This window comes from Pleurodeles waltl, chromosome 3_1 (assembly GCF_031143425.1).
Source record: "Pleurodeles waltl isolate 20211129_DDA chromosome 3_1, aPleWal1.hap1.20221129, whole genome shotgun sequence".
NCBI classification, from domain to species: Eukaryota; Metazoa; Chordata; class Amphibia; order Caudata; family Salamandridae; genus Pleurodeles; species Pleurodeles waltl.
In genome coordinates this window covers 573,065,799-573,079,724 of record NC_090440.1, presented here as the reverse complement: position 1 = coordinate 573,079,724, position 13,926 = coordinate 573,065,799, and the positions used below count along the sequence as shown (strand labels likewise).

The 13,926-nt window shown below is 34.1% G+C and overlaps 1 protein-coding gene across 1 annotated transcript in view; it reads right to left on the bottom strand.

The window, feature by feature from the left end:
* The window catches only part of LOC138283517 (uncharacterized), a 471,678-nt gene that overhangs the window by 404,481 nt on the left and 53,271 nt on the right, over positions 1-13,926 (bottom strand). Inside the window, exons 22-28 of the mRNA XM_069221456.1 lie at positions 13,497-13,763; positions 11,645-11,908; positions 7,901-8,164; positions 6,203-6,469; positions 4,349-4,612; positions 2,650-2,916; positions 797-1,060 (exon numbers count right to left, since the gene is read on the bottom strand). Of these exons, the coding sequence (XP_069077557.1) occupies positions 797-1,060; positions 2,650-2,916; positions 4,349-4,612; positions 6,203-6,469; positions 7,901-8,164; positions 11,645-11,908; positions 13,497-13,763 (1,857 nt within the window). The remainder of the gene's footprint in view (positions 1-796; positions 1,061-2,649; positions 2,917-4,348; positions 4,613-6,202; positions 6,470-7,900; positions 8,165-11,644; positions 11,909-13,496; positions 13,764-13,926) is intronic.

Here is a 13,926-nt window from a genome sequence, read left to right as displayed (position 1 = left end):
CTTCTTTAAATGAAAGCAGGTGTAGTACTTATATTGAAATTCCTGAGTATTTTCTCATCATAATTGTTAAATAATTGTAATTGTGCTAAATTTAGAAAATCATATATATTACTTAAAGACACCCAGACTGTTTTATTGTTGACAATATCACATCTCGAATAAATTTAATACATCAAAAGTGCTAATTGCATAAAACACCTTCTTATTGCTTGTAGTGGATCTTATCTCAGCAGAATGCCTAAACAGAAAAGATAAGTATTATCTACAGAACTATATGTTATAAAGCACACCTATAGCAATTGGATGCTTTCAAACATGTTTGTAGAGTTGTCCGAAGTATGCTCTTCTCTACCCTAATTATAAATTACACATTTACTGATGATTTTGAAAGCTCCACTCCTCACTTTCAGCGTGGCTATTTGGCCACGTGTAGTAAAGATAAATATACCCTGGTAGTTAAGAAGGACCTAAACAGCATTTTCTATAGGGCAGCTCCAAAACTGACATCACAATAAGAGAATATTTTGATTAAAACTACACAACTTAGACAATGATATTTTTTAAGGAAGTATAATTAAACATTGCATTAATATACACGCATTTGTTCAAGACTTGAGTTTGCAATGTCAAAGACGTACTTTTTTTTAGCCAAAAACTGTATTATACGTGTAGTTATTATTTTAACAATGTACTAAAGGATCAAGCCCATACTCATTCTCAGGTTTTGCAGCTTCAGCTTGTTAATGAGACTAAGTGCTATACACAAAAAAACAACAGCAGTATCTGCTTAACTTACATGTTGCCTCAGTCACTACTGCTGATGTTTCATTGAAAGGTCCACTTATTGTTGTAATTGTGATACTATATTCTCTGCCGGGAAGTAAGTCTGTAAAATTAACAGGCTTTATCGATGAGGTTGTTTTGTTCTGGGAGACAGCTCCTTGGAGGTACACATTATACCACTCCACAAGACCAGGTGGAGCACTCCAATTGACTTCAATGTTATTTGGTGATTTCCTGTTGTTAAGAGTGATATCCTGCGAAGATACTTGAGAAGGCCCTATCAATGCACAAAACAACAGTAATTGGATCTTTAAGCTCTTCAAGCATCTCAAGGTAGATCATTACAGATTTATTTTTTGAAAATGTTTCTTTATTTTATTATCAACAACATAAACGGAGGCATGTTATGTTTAGTCTCCTCAATACAGCTGACAACAACATTGTATCAGGCATACATATCTCTGTTGTTCATATTTTTATCCCCTGTTCTAGCTGGGAGTTGGCATGCGAAACATTACAGTTGCAATTAGTAATAACAGCTGCAACAACTATTTCATATTCTCAGCAGCCACTGATCTTTTACATCACCACTTCCCTCTAGAGAGCATATAATAATATGTTGTACATGATATAGATATGATACGCTCATTCTGTTTAATCAATTTGGTGCAGTTAACTCTTCACCAAACCTGTGCGCTAACTGAGAATCCATCAATAGCATTCTATTTTGTCTATTACCCCATTTATCTTTGTACATATCTGATCCATTAGCCAAGTTTGGAATAGGATGTACCTAACCATCAAAGCACATATATGGAATATTCTGTATGCCCCTCCCCCCAACTAGCATACCTGCAATCATGGAGGATTTTCATCTGATTTGACTTCAATTACAAGTAATAATACTTCTCGTATACCAGTAACAATAGTTTTATCACATCATTTTAGTTTCTTAAAATACTGAACACTTCAACCTCAGCAGTAACCCAATGTTGTGTGACCTTTGAACATTTTGTATCTTCCCCCTTGTTATCCTGCCTTCTTTACAACCTACAGCTATATTATCTTTGTCTGAAAGAAAGGCAAAGTCAATATACCAGTAACTGTATGTTGTCTTGCTTTGTATCATATGCCCCAGCAAACAAGCACTTGGTTCCCATTATACCCTCCTGCCAGTGAGAGCAATGTGTACCTCAACAACCTCAAACCAAAACTGTGTAATATGACCACATCTCCAGACCATAAGGAAAATCCATCCCTAAAAGGGTTCTCTGAAAGTGATCAAAGATATGTTAAGCTGCACCAGCACACAGTTACTGAGCGTAAATGAGAATTGCACTATTTTGGAAAAAAAATGTAGTTCACTGTATTTCCGAAATTTCTGAGAATTTATGCAGGATATTTTCAATTTTTTTCAGATACTGGATTGTAAATAGGAACTGTGCATCGGAGATCTTATAATGCAAAATAGAGTAATGATTTTAACTCTACTGCTAGATTGTCATTTTCATCCAGTAGGCCGAGGGAAGTGACACAAAATGAGTAAGAAATACTTGCATCATGGTTGTTGTTTTATAATATTGTGATATGCCTTGAAATTAATAAATCTGAGATACAGACCTCTCAATTGACACATAATCTACATGCTAATTAAAGAGAAGCTGTAGTCTCAAGCAACTTTCATTTTTTAGCTACATTCTTAGTCACAAAAGTGGTTTAAGGTCATGAATTGAAAAAAACAATTGAGGCTAGTAATGATTCACAGAATATTTCTGGATTCGTATTTAGATTACAAGAAAGTGTTATGGAGATGACCAGTGGTATTTCAATAATGAAATATTCACAATAAAGGAATACGCCACTTACTTGTATATGAAGAGATGAGCAGAGGTGGACTTGAATAATTATAAACACCAACGGTTACTACACTTATTGTGTAGTTTGTTCCTGAAACCAGGTTCTCAATATTGGCATAGGTACTGGTGTTTGTGATACTTCTGTTTCCTTGTGAACTGTTGTACGTGATATTGTAAGTCAATTGTATACCACTCATATTTAAAGGCTGATTCCATGAAAACTTGATGCTGTTTCTTTCTGCATCCAAAGATGTCACCGAACCAGGCCGTTCAGGATCTGTTGACCATGAAATTATTTGGCAATTTTAATAGTACACTTCATCAAAAATAATTTATCTTCTCAATGGCACATTGAAAACATTCACAAAAAATTATTTTGTCAATAAATATTTATAAACATCAATCTATACATCTACTTTTTGACGTTCCATTTTATTGTCTATTTATCCATACAATAATCATATACAAATAATGTTGGTGAATAACCATCAACATTTCATTATTATTGAGAACTTCATGTTTTATAATCATCTTAGGTTCACAAATATATGTTATAAAAAATTCTACTTTCAGTTACCAATATTTCTTTTTCATAGTAGAATGCTATATGTGTCATTTGAAATCGTACATAAGGCTAACTTAGTAGTTTAAAACACATGTAAAGGTAGCAGACTTTAGACTCTTCTCCTTTGCAGTATTTGCACATTTTAAAGGGCTGTCTTATAAAGCAATATACATAAAAGAACGAAGGCCACAGTAGTGTTTTAATTTTCAGTAGGTGTTGATGAAATTGTCCTGTTATAGACTAAATGATGGGTTTTTTACACTTTGACATCATGCTTTCTCTTTAGTGACTTGAAGAGGATACATTTTAGTGACGTTCTTATAATATTTGGCACTGGAGATACCAGGCTTCTTTAAATGAAAGCAGGTGTAGTACTTATATTGAAATTCCTGAGTATTTTCTCATCATAATTGTTAAATAATTGTAATTATGCTAAATTTTCAAAATCATATATATTACTTAAAGCCACCCAGACTATTTTATTGTTGACAATATCACATCTCGAATAAATTTAATATATCAAAAGTGCTAATTGCATAAAACACCTTATTATTGCTTGTAGTGGATCTTATCTCAGCAGAATGCCTAAACAGAAAAGGTAAGTATTATCTACAGAACTATATGTTATAAAGCACACCTATAGCAATAGGATGCTTTCAAACATGTTTGTAGAGTTGTCCGAAGTATGCCCTTCTCTACCCTAATTATAAATTACACATTTACTCATGAGTTTGAAAGCTCCACTTCTCACTTTCAGCGTGGCTATTTGGCCATGTGCAGTAAAGATAAATATACCCTGGTAGTTAAGAAGGACCTAAACAGCATTTTCTATAGGGCAGCTCCAAAACTGACATCACAATAAGAGCATTTTTTGTTTAAAACTACACAACTTAGACAATGATATTTTTTCAGGAAGTATAATTAAACATTGCATTAATATACACGCATTTGTTCAAGACTTGAGTTTGCAATGTCAAAGACGTACTTTTATTTAGCCAAAAACTGTATTATACGTGTAGTTATTATTTTAACAATGTACTAAAGGATCAAGCCCATACTCATTCTCAGGTTTTGCAGCTTCAGCTTGTTAATGAGACTAAGTGCTATACACAAAAAAAACAACAGCAGTATCTGCTTAACTTACATGTTGCCTCAGTCACTACTGCTGATGTTTCATTGAAAGGTCCACTTATTGTTGTAATTGTGATACTATATTCTCTGCCGGGAAGTAAGTCTGTAAAATTAACAGGCTTTATCGATGAGGTTTTTTTGTTCTGGGAGACAGCTCCTTGGAGGTACACATTATACCACTCCACAAGACCAGGTGGAGCACTCCAATTGACTTCAATGTTATTTGGTGATTTCCTGTTGTTAAGAGTGATATCCTGCGAAGATACTTGAGAAGGCCCTATCAATGCACAAAACAATAGTAATTGGATCTTTAAGCTCTTCAAGCATCTCAAAGTAGATCATTACAGATTTATTTTTTGAAAATGTTTCTTTATTGTATTATCAACAACATAAAGGGAGACATGTTATGTTTAGTCTCCTCAATACAGCTGACAACAACATTGTATCAGGCATACATATCTCTGTTGTTCATATTTTTACCCACTGTTCTAGCTGGGAGTTGGCATGCGAAACATAACAGTTGCAATTAGTAATAACAGCTGCAACAACTATTTCATATTCTCAGCAGCCACTGATCTTTTACATCACCACCTCCCTCTAGAGAGCATATAATAATATGTTGTACATGATATAGATATGATACGCTCATTCTGTTTAATCAATTTGGTGCAGTTAACTCTTCACCAAACCTGTCCGCTAACTGAGAATCCATCAATAGCATTCTATTTTGTCTATTACCCCATTTATCTTTGTACATATCTGATCCATTAGCCAAGTTTGGAATAGGATGTACCTAACCATCAAAGCACATATATGGAATATTCTGTATGCCCCTCCCCCCAACTAGCATACCTGCAATCATGGAGGATTTTCATCTGATTTGACTTCAATTACAAGTAATAATACTTCTCATATACCAGTAACAATAGTTTTACCACATCATTTTAGTTTCTTAAAATACTGAACACTTCAACCTCAGCAGTAACCCAATGTTGTGTGACCTTTGAAAATTTTGTAACTTCCCCCTTGTTATCCTGCCTTCTTTACAACCTACAGCTATATTATCTTTGTCTGAAAGAAAGGCAAAGTCAATATACCAGTAACTGTATGTTGTCTTGCTTTGTATCATATGCCCCAGCAAACAAGCACTTGGTTCCCATTATACCCTCCTGCCAGTGAGAGCAATGTCTACCTCAACAACCTCAAACCAAAACTGTGTAATATGACCACATCTCCAGACCATAAGGAAAATCCATCCCTAAAAGGTTTCTCTGAAAGTGATCAAAGATATGTTACGCTGCACCAGCACACAGTTACTGAGTGTAAATGTGAATTGCACTATTTTGGAAAACAAATGTAGTTCACTGTATTTCCGAAATTTCTTAGAATTTATGCAGGATATTTTAAATTTTTGTCAGATACTGGATTGTAAATAGGAACTGTGCATCGGAGATCTTATAATGCAAAATAGAGTAATGATTTTAACTCTACTGCTAGATTGTCATTTTCATCCAGTAGGCCGAGGGAAGTGACACAAAATGAGTAAGAAATACTTGCATCATGGTTGTTGTTTTATAATATTGTGATATGCCTTGAAATTAATAAATCTGAGATATAGACCTCTCAATTGACACATACTCTACATGCTAATTAAAGAGAAGCTGTAGTCTCAAGCAACTTTCATTTTGTAGCTACATTCTTAGACACAAAAGTGGTTTAAGGTCATGAATTGAAAAAAATAATGGAGGCTAGTAATGATCCACAGAATATTTCTGGGTTCGTATTTTAGATTACAAGAAAGTGTTATGGAGATGACCAGTGGTATTTCAATAATGAAATATTCACAATAAAGGAATACGCCACTTACTTGTATATGAAGAGATGAGCAGAGGTGGACTTGAATAATTATAAACACCAACGGTTACTACACTTATTGTGTAGTTTGTTCCTGAAACCAGGTTCTCAATATTGGCATAGGTACTGGTGTTTGTGATACTTCTGTTTCCTTGTGAACTGCTGTACGTGATATTGTAAGTCAATTGTATACCACTCATATTTAAAGGCTGATTCCATGAAAACTTGATGCTGTTTCTTTCTGCATCCAAAGATGTCACCGAACCAGGCCGTTCAGGATCTGTTGACCATGAAATTATTTGGCAATTTTAATAGTACACTTCATCAAAAATAATTTATCTTCTCAATGGCACATTGAAAACATTCACAAAAAATTATTTTGTCAATAAATATTTATAAACATCAATCTATACATCTACATTTTGACGTTCCATTTTATTGTCTAATTATCCATACAATAATCATATACAAATAATCTTGGTGAATAACCATGAACATTTCATTATTATTGAGAACTTCATGTTTTATAATCATCTTAGGTTCACAAATATATGTTATAAAAAATTCAACTTTCAGTTACCAATATTTCTTTTTCATAGTAGTATGCTATATGTGTCATTTGAAATCGTACATAAGGCTAACTTAGTGGTTTAAAACACATGTAAAGGTAGCAGACTTTAGACTCTTCTCCTTTGCAGTATTTGCACATTTTAAAGGGCTGTCTTATAAACCAATATACATAAGAGAACGAAGGCCACAGTAGTGTTTTAATTTTCAGTAGGTGTTGATGAAATTGTCCTGTTATATACTAAATGATGGGTTTTTTACCCTTTGACATCATGCCTTCTCTTTAGTCACTTGAAGAGGATGCATTTTAGTGACGTTCTTATAATATTTGGCACTGGAGATACCATGCTTCTTTAAATGAAAGCAGGTGTAGTACTTATATTGAAATTCCTCAGTATTTTCTCATCATAATTGTTAAATAATTGTAATTATGCTAAATTTTGAAAATCATATATATTACTTAAAGCCACCCAGACTATTTTATTGTTGACAATACAACATCTCGAATAAATTTAATATATCAAAAGTGCCAATTGCATAAAACACCTTATTATTGCTTGTAGTGGATCTTATCTCAGCAGAATGCCTAAACAGAAAAGGTAAGTATTATCTACAGAACTATATGTTATAAAGCACACCTATAGCAATAGGATGCTTTCAAACATGTTTGTAGAGTTGTCCAAAGTATGCTCTTCTCTACCCTAATTATAAATTACACATTTACTCATTATTTTGAAAGCTCCACTCCTCACTTTCAGCGTGGCTATTTGGCCATGTGTAGTAAAGATAAATATACCCTGGTAGTTAAGAAGGACCTATACAGCATTTTCTATAGGGCAGCTCCAAAACTGACATCACAATAAGAGCATATTTTGATTAAAACTACACAACTTAGACAATGATATTTTTTCAGGAAGTATAATTAAACATTTATTAATATACACCCATTTGTTCAAGACTTGAGTTTGCAATGTCAAAGACGTACTTTTTTTTAGCCAAAAACTGTATTATACGTGTAGTTATTATTTTAACAATGTACTAAAGGATCAAGCCCATACTCATTCTCAGGTTTTGCAGCTTCAGCTTGTTAATGAGACTAAGTGCTATACACAAAAAAAACAACAGCAGTATCTGCTTAACTTACATGTTGCCTCAGTCACTACTGCTGATGTTTCATTGAAAGGTCCACTTATTGTTGTAATTGTGATACTATATTCTCTGCCGGGAAGTAAGTCTGTAAAATTAACAGGCTTTATCGATGAGGTTGTTTTGTTCTGGGAGACAGCTCCTTGGAGGTACACATTATACCACTCCACAAGACCAGGTGGAGCACTCCAATTGACTTCAATGTTATTTGGTGATTTCCTGTTGTTAAGAGTGATATCCTGCGAAGATACTTGAGAAGGCCCTATCAATGCACAGAACAACAGTAATTGGATCTTTAAGCTCTTCAAGCATCTCAAAGTAGATCAATACAGATTTCTTTTTTTAAAATGTTTCTTTATTGTATTATCAACAACATAAACGGAGACATGTTATGTTTAGTCTCCTCAATACAGCTGACAACAACATTGTATCAGGCATACATATCTCTGTTGTTCATATTTTTAGCCACTATTCTAGCTGGGAGTTGGCATGCGAAACATAACAGTGCAATTAGTAATAACAGCTGCAACAACTATTTCATATTCTCAGCAGCCACTGATCTTTTACATCACCACCTCCCTCTAGAGAGCACATAATAATATGTTGAACATGATATAGATATGATACGCTCATTCTGTTTAATCAATTTGGTGCAGTTAACTCTTCACCAAAAATGTCCGCTAACTGGGAATCCATCAATAGCAATCTATTTTGTCTATTACCCCAGTTATCTTTGTACATATCTGATCCATTAGCCAAGTTTGGAATAGGATGTACCCAATCATCAAAGCACATATATGGAATATTCTGTATGCCCCTCCCCCCAACTAGCATACCTGCGATCATGGAGGATTTTCATCTGATTTGACTTCAATTACAAGTAATAATACCTCTTGTATACCAGTAACAATAGTTTTACCACATCATTTTCGTTTCTTAAAATACTGAACACTTCAACCTCAGCAGTAACCCAATTTTGTGTGACCTTTGAACATTTTGTAACTTCCCCCTTGTTATCCTGCCTTCTTTACAACCTACAGCTATATTATCTTTGTCTGAAAGAAAGGCAAAGTCAATATAGCAGTAACTGTATGTTGTCTTGCTTTGTATCATATGCCCCAGCAAACAAGCACTTGGTTCCCATTATACCCTCCTGCCAGTGAGAGCAATGTGTACCTCAACAACCTCAAACCAAAACTGTGTAATATGACCACATCTCCAGACCATAAGGAAAATCCATCCCTAAAAGGGTTCTCTGAAAGTGATCAAAGATATGTTAAGCTGCACCAGCACACAGTTACTGAGTGTAAATGAGAATTGCACTATTTTGGAAAAAAAATGTAGCTCACTGTATTTCCGAAATTTCTGAGAATTTATGCAGGATATTTTTAATTTTTGTCAGATACTGGATTGTAAATAGGAACTGTGCATCGGAGATTTTATAATGCAAAATAGAGTAATGATTTTAACTCTACTGCTAGATTGTCATTTTCATCCAGTAGGCCGAGGGAAGTGACACAAAATGAGTAAGAAATACTTGCATCATGGTTGTTGTTTTATAATATTGTGATATGCCTTGAAATTAATAAATCTGAGATACAGACTTCTCAATTGACACATAATCTACATGCTAATTAAAGAGAAGCTGTAGTCTCAAGCAACTTTCATTTTGTAGCTACATTCTTAGTCACAAAAGTGGTTTAAGGTCATGAATTGAAAAAAACAATTGAGGCTAGTAATGATTCGCAGAATATTTCTGGATTCGTATTTAGATTACAAGAAAGTGTTATGGAGATGACCAGTGGTATTTCAATAATGAAATATTCACAATAAAGGAATTCACCACTTACTTGTATATGAAGAGATGAGCAGAGGTGGACTTGAATAATTATAAACACCCACGGTGACTACACTTATTGTGTAGTTTGTTCCTGAAACCAGGTTCTCAATATTGGCATAGGTACTGGTGTTTGTGATACTTCTGTTTCCTTGTGAACTGTTGTACGTGATATTGTAAGTCAATTGTATACCACTCATATTTAAAGGCTGATTCCATGAAAACTTGATGCTGTTTCTTTCTGCATCCAAAGATGTCACCGAACCAGGCCGTTCAGGATCTGTTGACCATGAAATTATTTGGCAATTTTAATAGTACACTTCATCAAAAATAATTTATCTTCTCAATGGCACATTGAAAACATTCACAAAAAATTATTTTGTCAATAAATATTTATAAACATCAATCTATACATCTACTTTTTGACGTTCCATTTTATTGTCTATTTATCCATACAATAATCATATACAAATAATGTTGGTGAATAACCATGAACATTTCATTATTATTGAAAACTTCATGTTTTATAATCATCTTAGGTTCACAAATATATGTTATAAAAAATTCAACTTTCAGTTCCCAATATTTCTTTTTCATAGTAGTATGCTATATTTGTCATTTGAAATCGTACATAAGGCTAACTTAGTGGTTTAAAACACATGTAAAAGTAGCAGACTTTAGACTCTTCTCCTTTGCAGTATTTGCACATTTTAAAGGGCTGTCTTATAAACCAATATACATAAAAGAACGAAGGCCACAGTAGTGTTTTAATTTTCAGTAGGTGTTGATGAAATTGTCCTGTTATAGACTAAATGATGTTTTTTTTACACTTTGACATCATGCCTTCTCTTTAGTGACTTGAAGAGGATACATTTTAGTGACGTTCTTATAATATTTGGCACTGGAGATACCAGGCTTCTTTAAATGAAAGCAGGTGTAGTACTTATATTGAAATTCCTAAGTATTTTCTCATCATAATTGTTAAATAATTGTAATTATGCTAAATTTTCAAAATCATATATATTACTTAAAGCCACCCAGACTATTTTATTGTTGACAATATCACATCTCGAATAAATTTAATATATCAAAAGTGCTAATTGCATAAAACACCTTATTATTGCTTGTAGTGGATCTTATCTCAGCAGAATGCCTAAACAGAAAAGGTAAGTATTATCTACAGAACTATGGGGGTTATTCTAACTTTGGAGGAGGTGTTAATCCGTCCCAAAAGTGACGGAAAAGTGACGGATTTACCACCAGCCGTATAACGAGTCCATTATATCCTTTGGAACTCGTAATACGGCTGGTGGTATATCCGTCACTTTACCGTCACTTTTGGGACGGATTAACAGTCCTCCAAAGTTAGAATAACCCCCTATATGTTATAAAACACACCTATAGCAATAGGATGCTTTCAAACATGTTTGTAGAGTTGTCCGAAGTATGCTCTTCTCTACCCTAATTATAAATTACACATTTACTCACGAGTTTGAAAGCTCCACTCCTCACTTTCAGCGTGGCTATTTGGCCATGTGTAGTAAAGATAAATATACCCTGGTAGTTAAGAAGGACCTAAACAGCATTTTCTATAGGGCAGCTCCAAAACTGACATCACAATAAGAGCATTTTTTGGCTAAAACTACACAACTTAGACAATGATATTTTTTCAGGAAGTATAATTAAACATTGCATTAATATACGCGCATTTGTTCAAGACTTGAGTTTGCAATGTCAAAGACGTACTTTTATTTAGCCAAAAACTGTATTATACGTGTAGTTATTATTTTAACAATGTACTAAAGGATCAAGCCCATACTCATTCTCAGGTTTTGCAGCTTCAGCTTGTAAATGAGACTAAGTGCTATACACAAAAAAACCAACAGCAGTATCTGCTTAACTTACATGTTGCCTCAGTCACTACTGCTGATGTTTCATTGAAAGGTCCACTTATTGTTGTAATTGTGATACTATATTCTCTGCCGGGAAGTAAGTCTGTAAAATTAACAGGCTTTATCGATGAGGTTGTTTTGTTCTGGGAGACAGCTCCTTGGAGGTACACATTATACCACTCCACAAGACCAGGTGGAGCACTCCAATTGACTTCAATGTTATTTGGTGATTTCCTGTTGTTAAGAGTGATATCCTGCGAAGATACTTGAGAAGGCCCTATCAATGCACAAAACAACAGTAATTGGATCTTTAGCTCTTCAAGCATCTTAAAGTAGATCATTACAGATTTCTTTTTTGAAATGTTTCTTTATTTTATTATCAACAACATAAACGGAGACACGTTATGTTTAGTCTCCTCAATACAGCTGATAACAACATTGTATCAGGCATACATATCTCTGTTGTTCATATTTTTACCCACTGTTCTAGCTGGGAGTTGACATGCGAAACAGAACAGTTGCAATTAGTAATAACAGCTGCAACAACTATTTCATATTCTCAGCAGCCACTGATCTTTTACATCACCACCTCCCTCTAGAGAGCACATAATAATATGTTGTACATGATATAGATATGATACGCTCATTCTGTTTAATCAATTTGGTGCAGTTAACTCTTCACCAAACCTGTCCCGCTAACTGAGAATCCATCAATAGCATTCTATTTTGTCTATTACCCCATTTATCTTTGTACATATCTGATCCATTAGCCAACTTTGGAATAGGATGTACCTAACCATCAAAGCACATATATGGAATATTCTGTATGCCCCTCCCCCCAACTAGCATACCTGCAATCATGGAGGATTTTCATCTGATTTGACTTCAATTACAAGTAATAATACTTCTCGTATACCAGTAACAATAGTTTTACCACATCATTTTCGTTTCTTAAAATACTGAACACTTCAACCTCAGCAGTAACCCAATTTTGTGTGACCTTTGAACATTTTGTAACTTCCCCCTTGTTATCCTGCCTTCTTTACAACCTACAGCTATATTATCTTTGTCTGAAAGAAAGGCAAAGTCAATATAGCAGTAACTGTATGTTGTCTTGCTTTGTATCATATGCCCCAGCAAACAAGCACTTGGTTCCCATTATACCCTCCTACCAGTGAGAGCAATGTGTACCTCAACAACCTCAAACCAAAACTGTGTAATATGACCACATCTCCAGACCATAAGGAAAATTCATCCCTAAAAGGGTTCTCTGAAAGTGATCAAAGATATGTTAAGCTGCACCAGCACACAGTTACTGAGCGTAAATGAGAATTGCACTATTTTGCAAAAAATATGTAGTTCACTGTATTTCCGAAATTTCTGAGAATTTATGCAGGATATTTTCAATTTTTGTCAGATACTGGATTGTAAATAGGAACTGTGCATCGGAGATCTTATAATGCAAAATAGAGTAATGATTTTAACTCTACTGCTAGATTGTCATTTTCACCCAGTAGGCCGAGGGAAGTGACACAAAATGAGTAAGAAATACTTGCATCATGGTTGTTGTTTTATAATATTGTGATATGCCTTGAAATTAATAAATCTGAGATACAGACCTCTCAATTGACACATAATCTACATGCTAATTAAAGAGAAGCTGTAGTCTCAAGCAACTTTCATTTTGTAGCTACATTCTTAGTCACAAAAGTGGTTTAAGGTCATGAATTGAAAAAAACAATTGAGGCTAGTAATGATTCACAGAATATTTCTGGATTCGTATTTAGATTACAAGAAAGTGTTATGGAGATGACCAGTGGTATTTCAATAATGAAATATTCACAATAAAGGAATGCGCCACTTACTTGTATATGAAGAGATGAGCAGAGGTGGACTTGAATAATTATAAACACCAACGGTTACTACACTTATTGTGTAGTTTGTTCCTGAAACCAGGTTCTCAATATTGGCATAGGTACTGGTGTTTGTGATACTTCTGTTTCCTTGTGAACTGTTGTACGTGATATTGTAAGTCAATTGTATACCACTCATATTTAAAGGCTGATTCCATGAAAACTTGATGCTGTTTCTTTCTGCATCCAAAGATGTCACCGAACCAGGCCGTTCAGGATCTGTTGACCATGAAATTATTTGGCAATTTTAATAGTACACTTCATCAAAAATAATTTATCTTCTCAATGGCACATTGAAAACATTCACCAAAAATTATTTTTTCAATAAATATTTATAAACATCAATCTATACATCTACTTTTTGACGTTCCATTGTATTGTC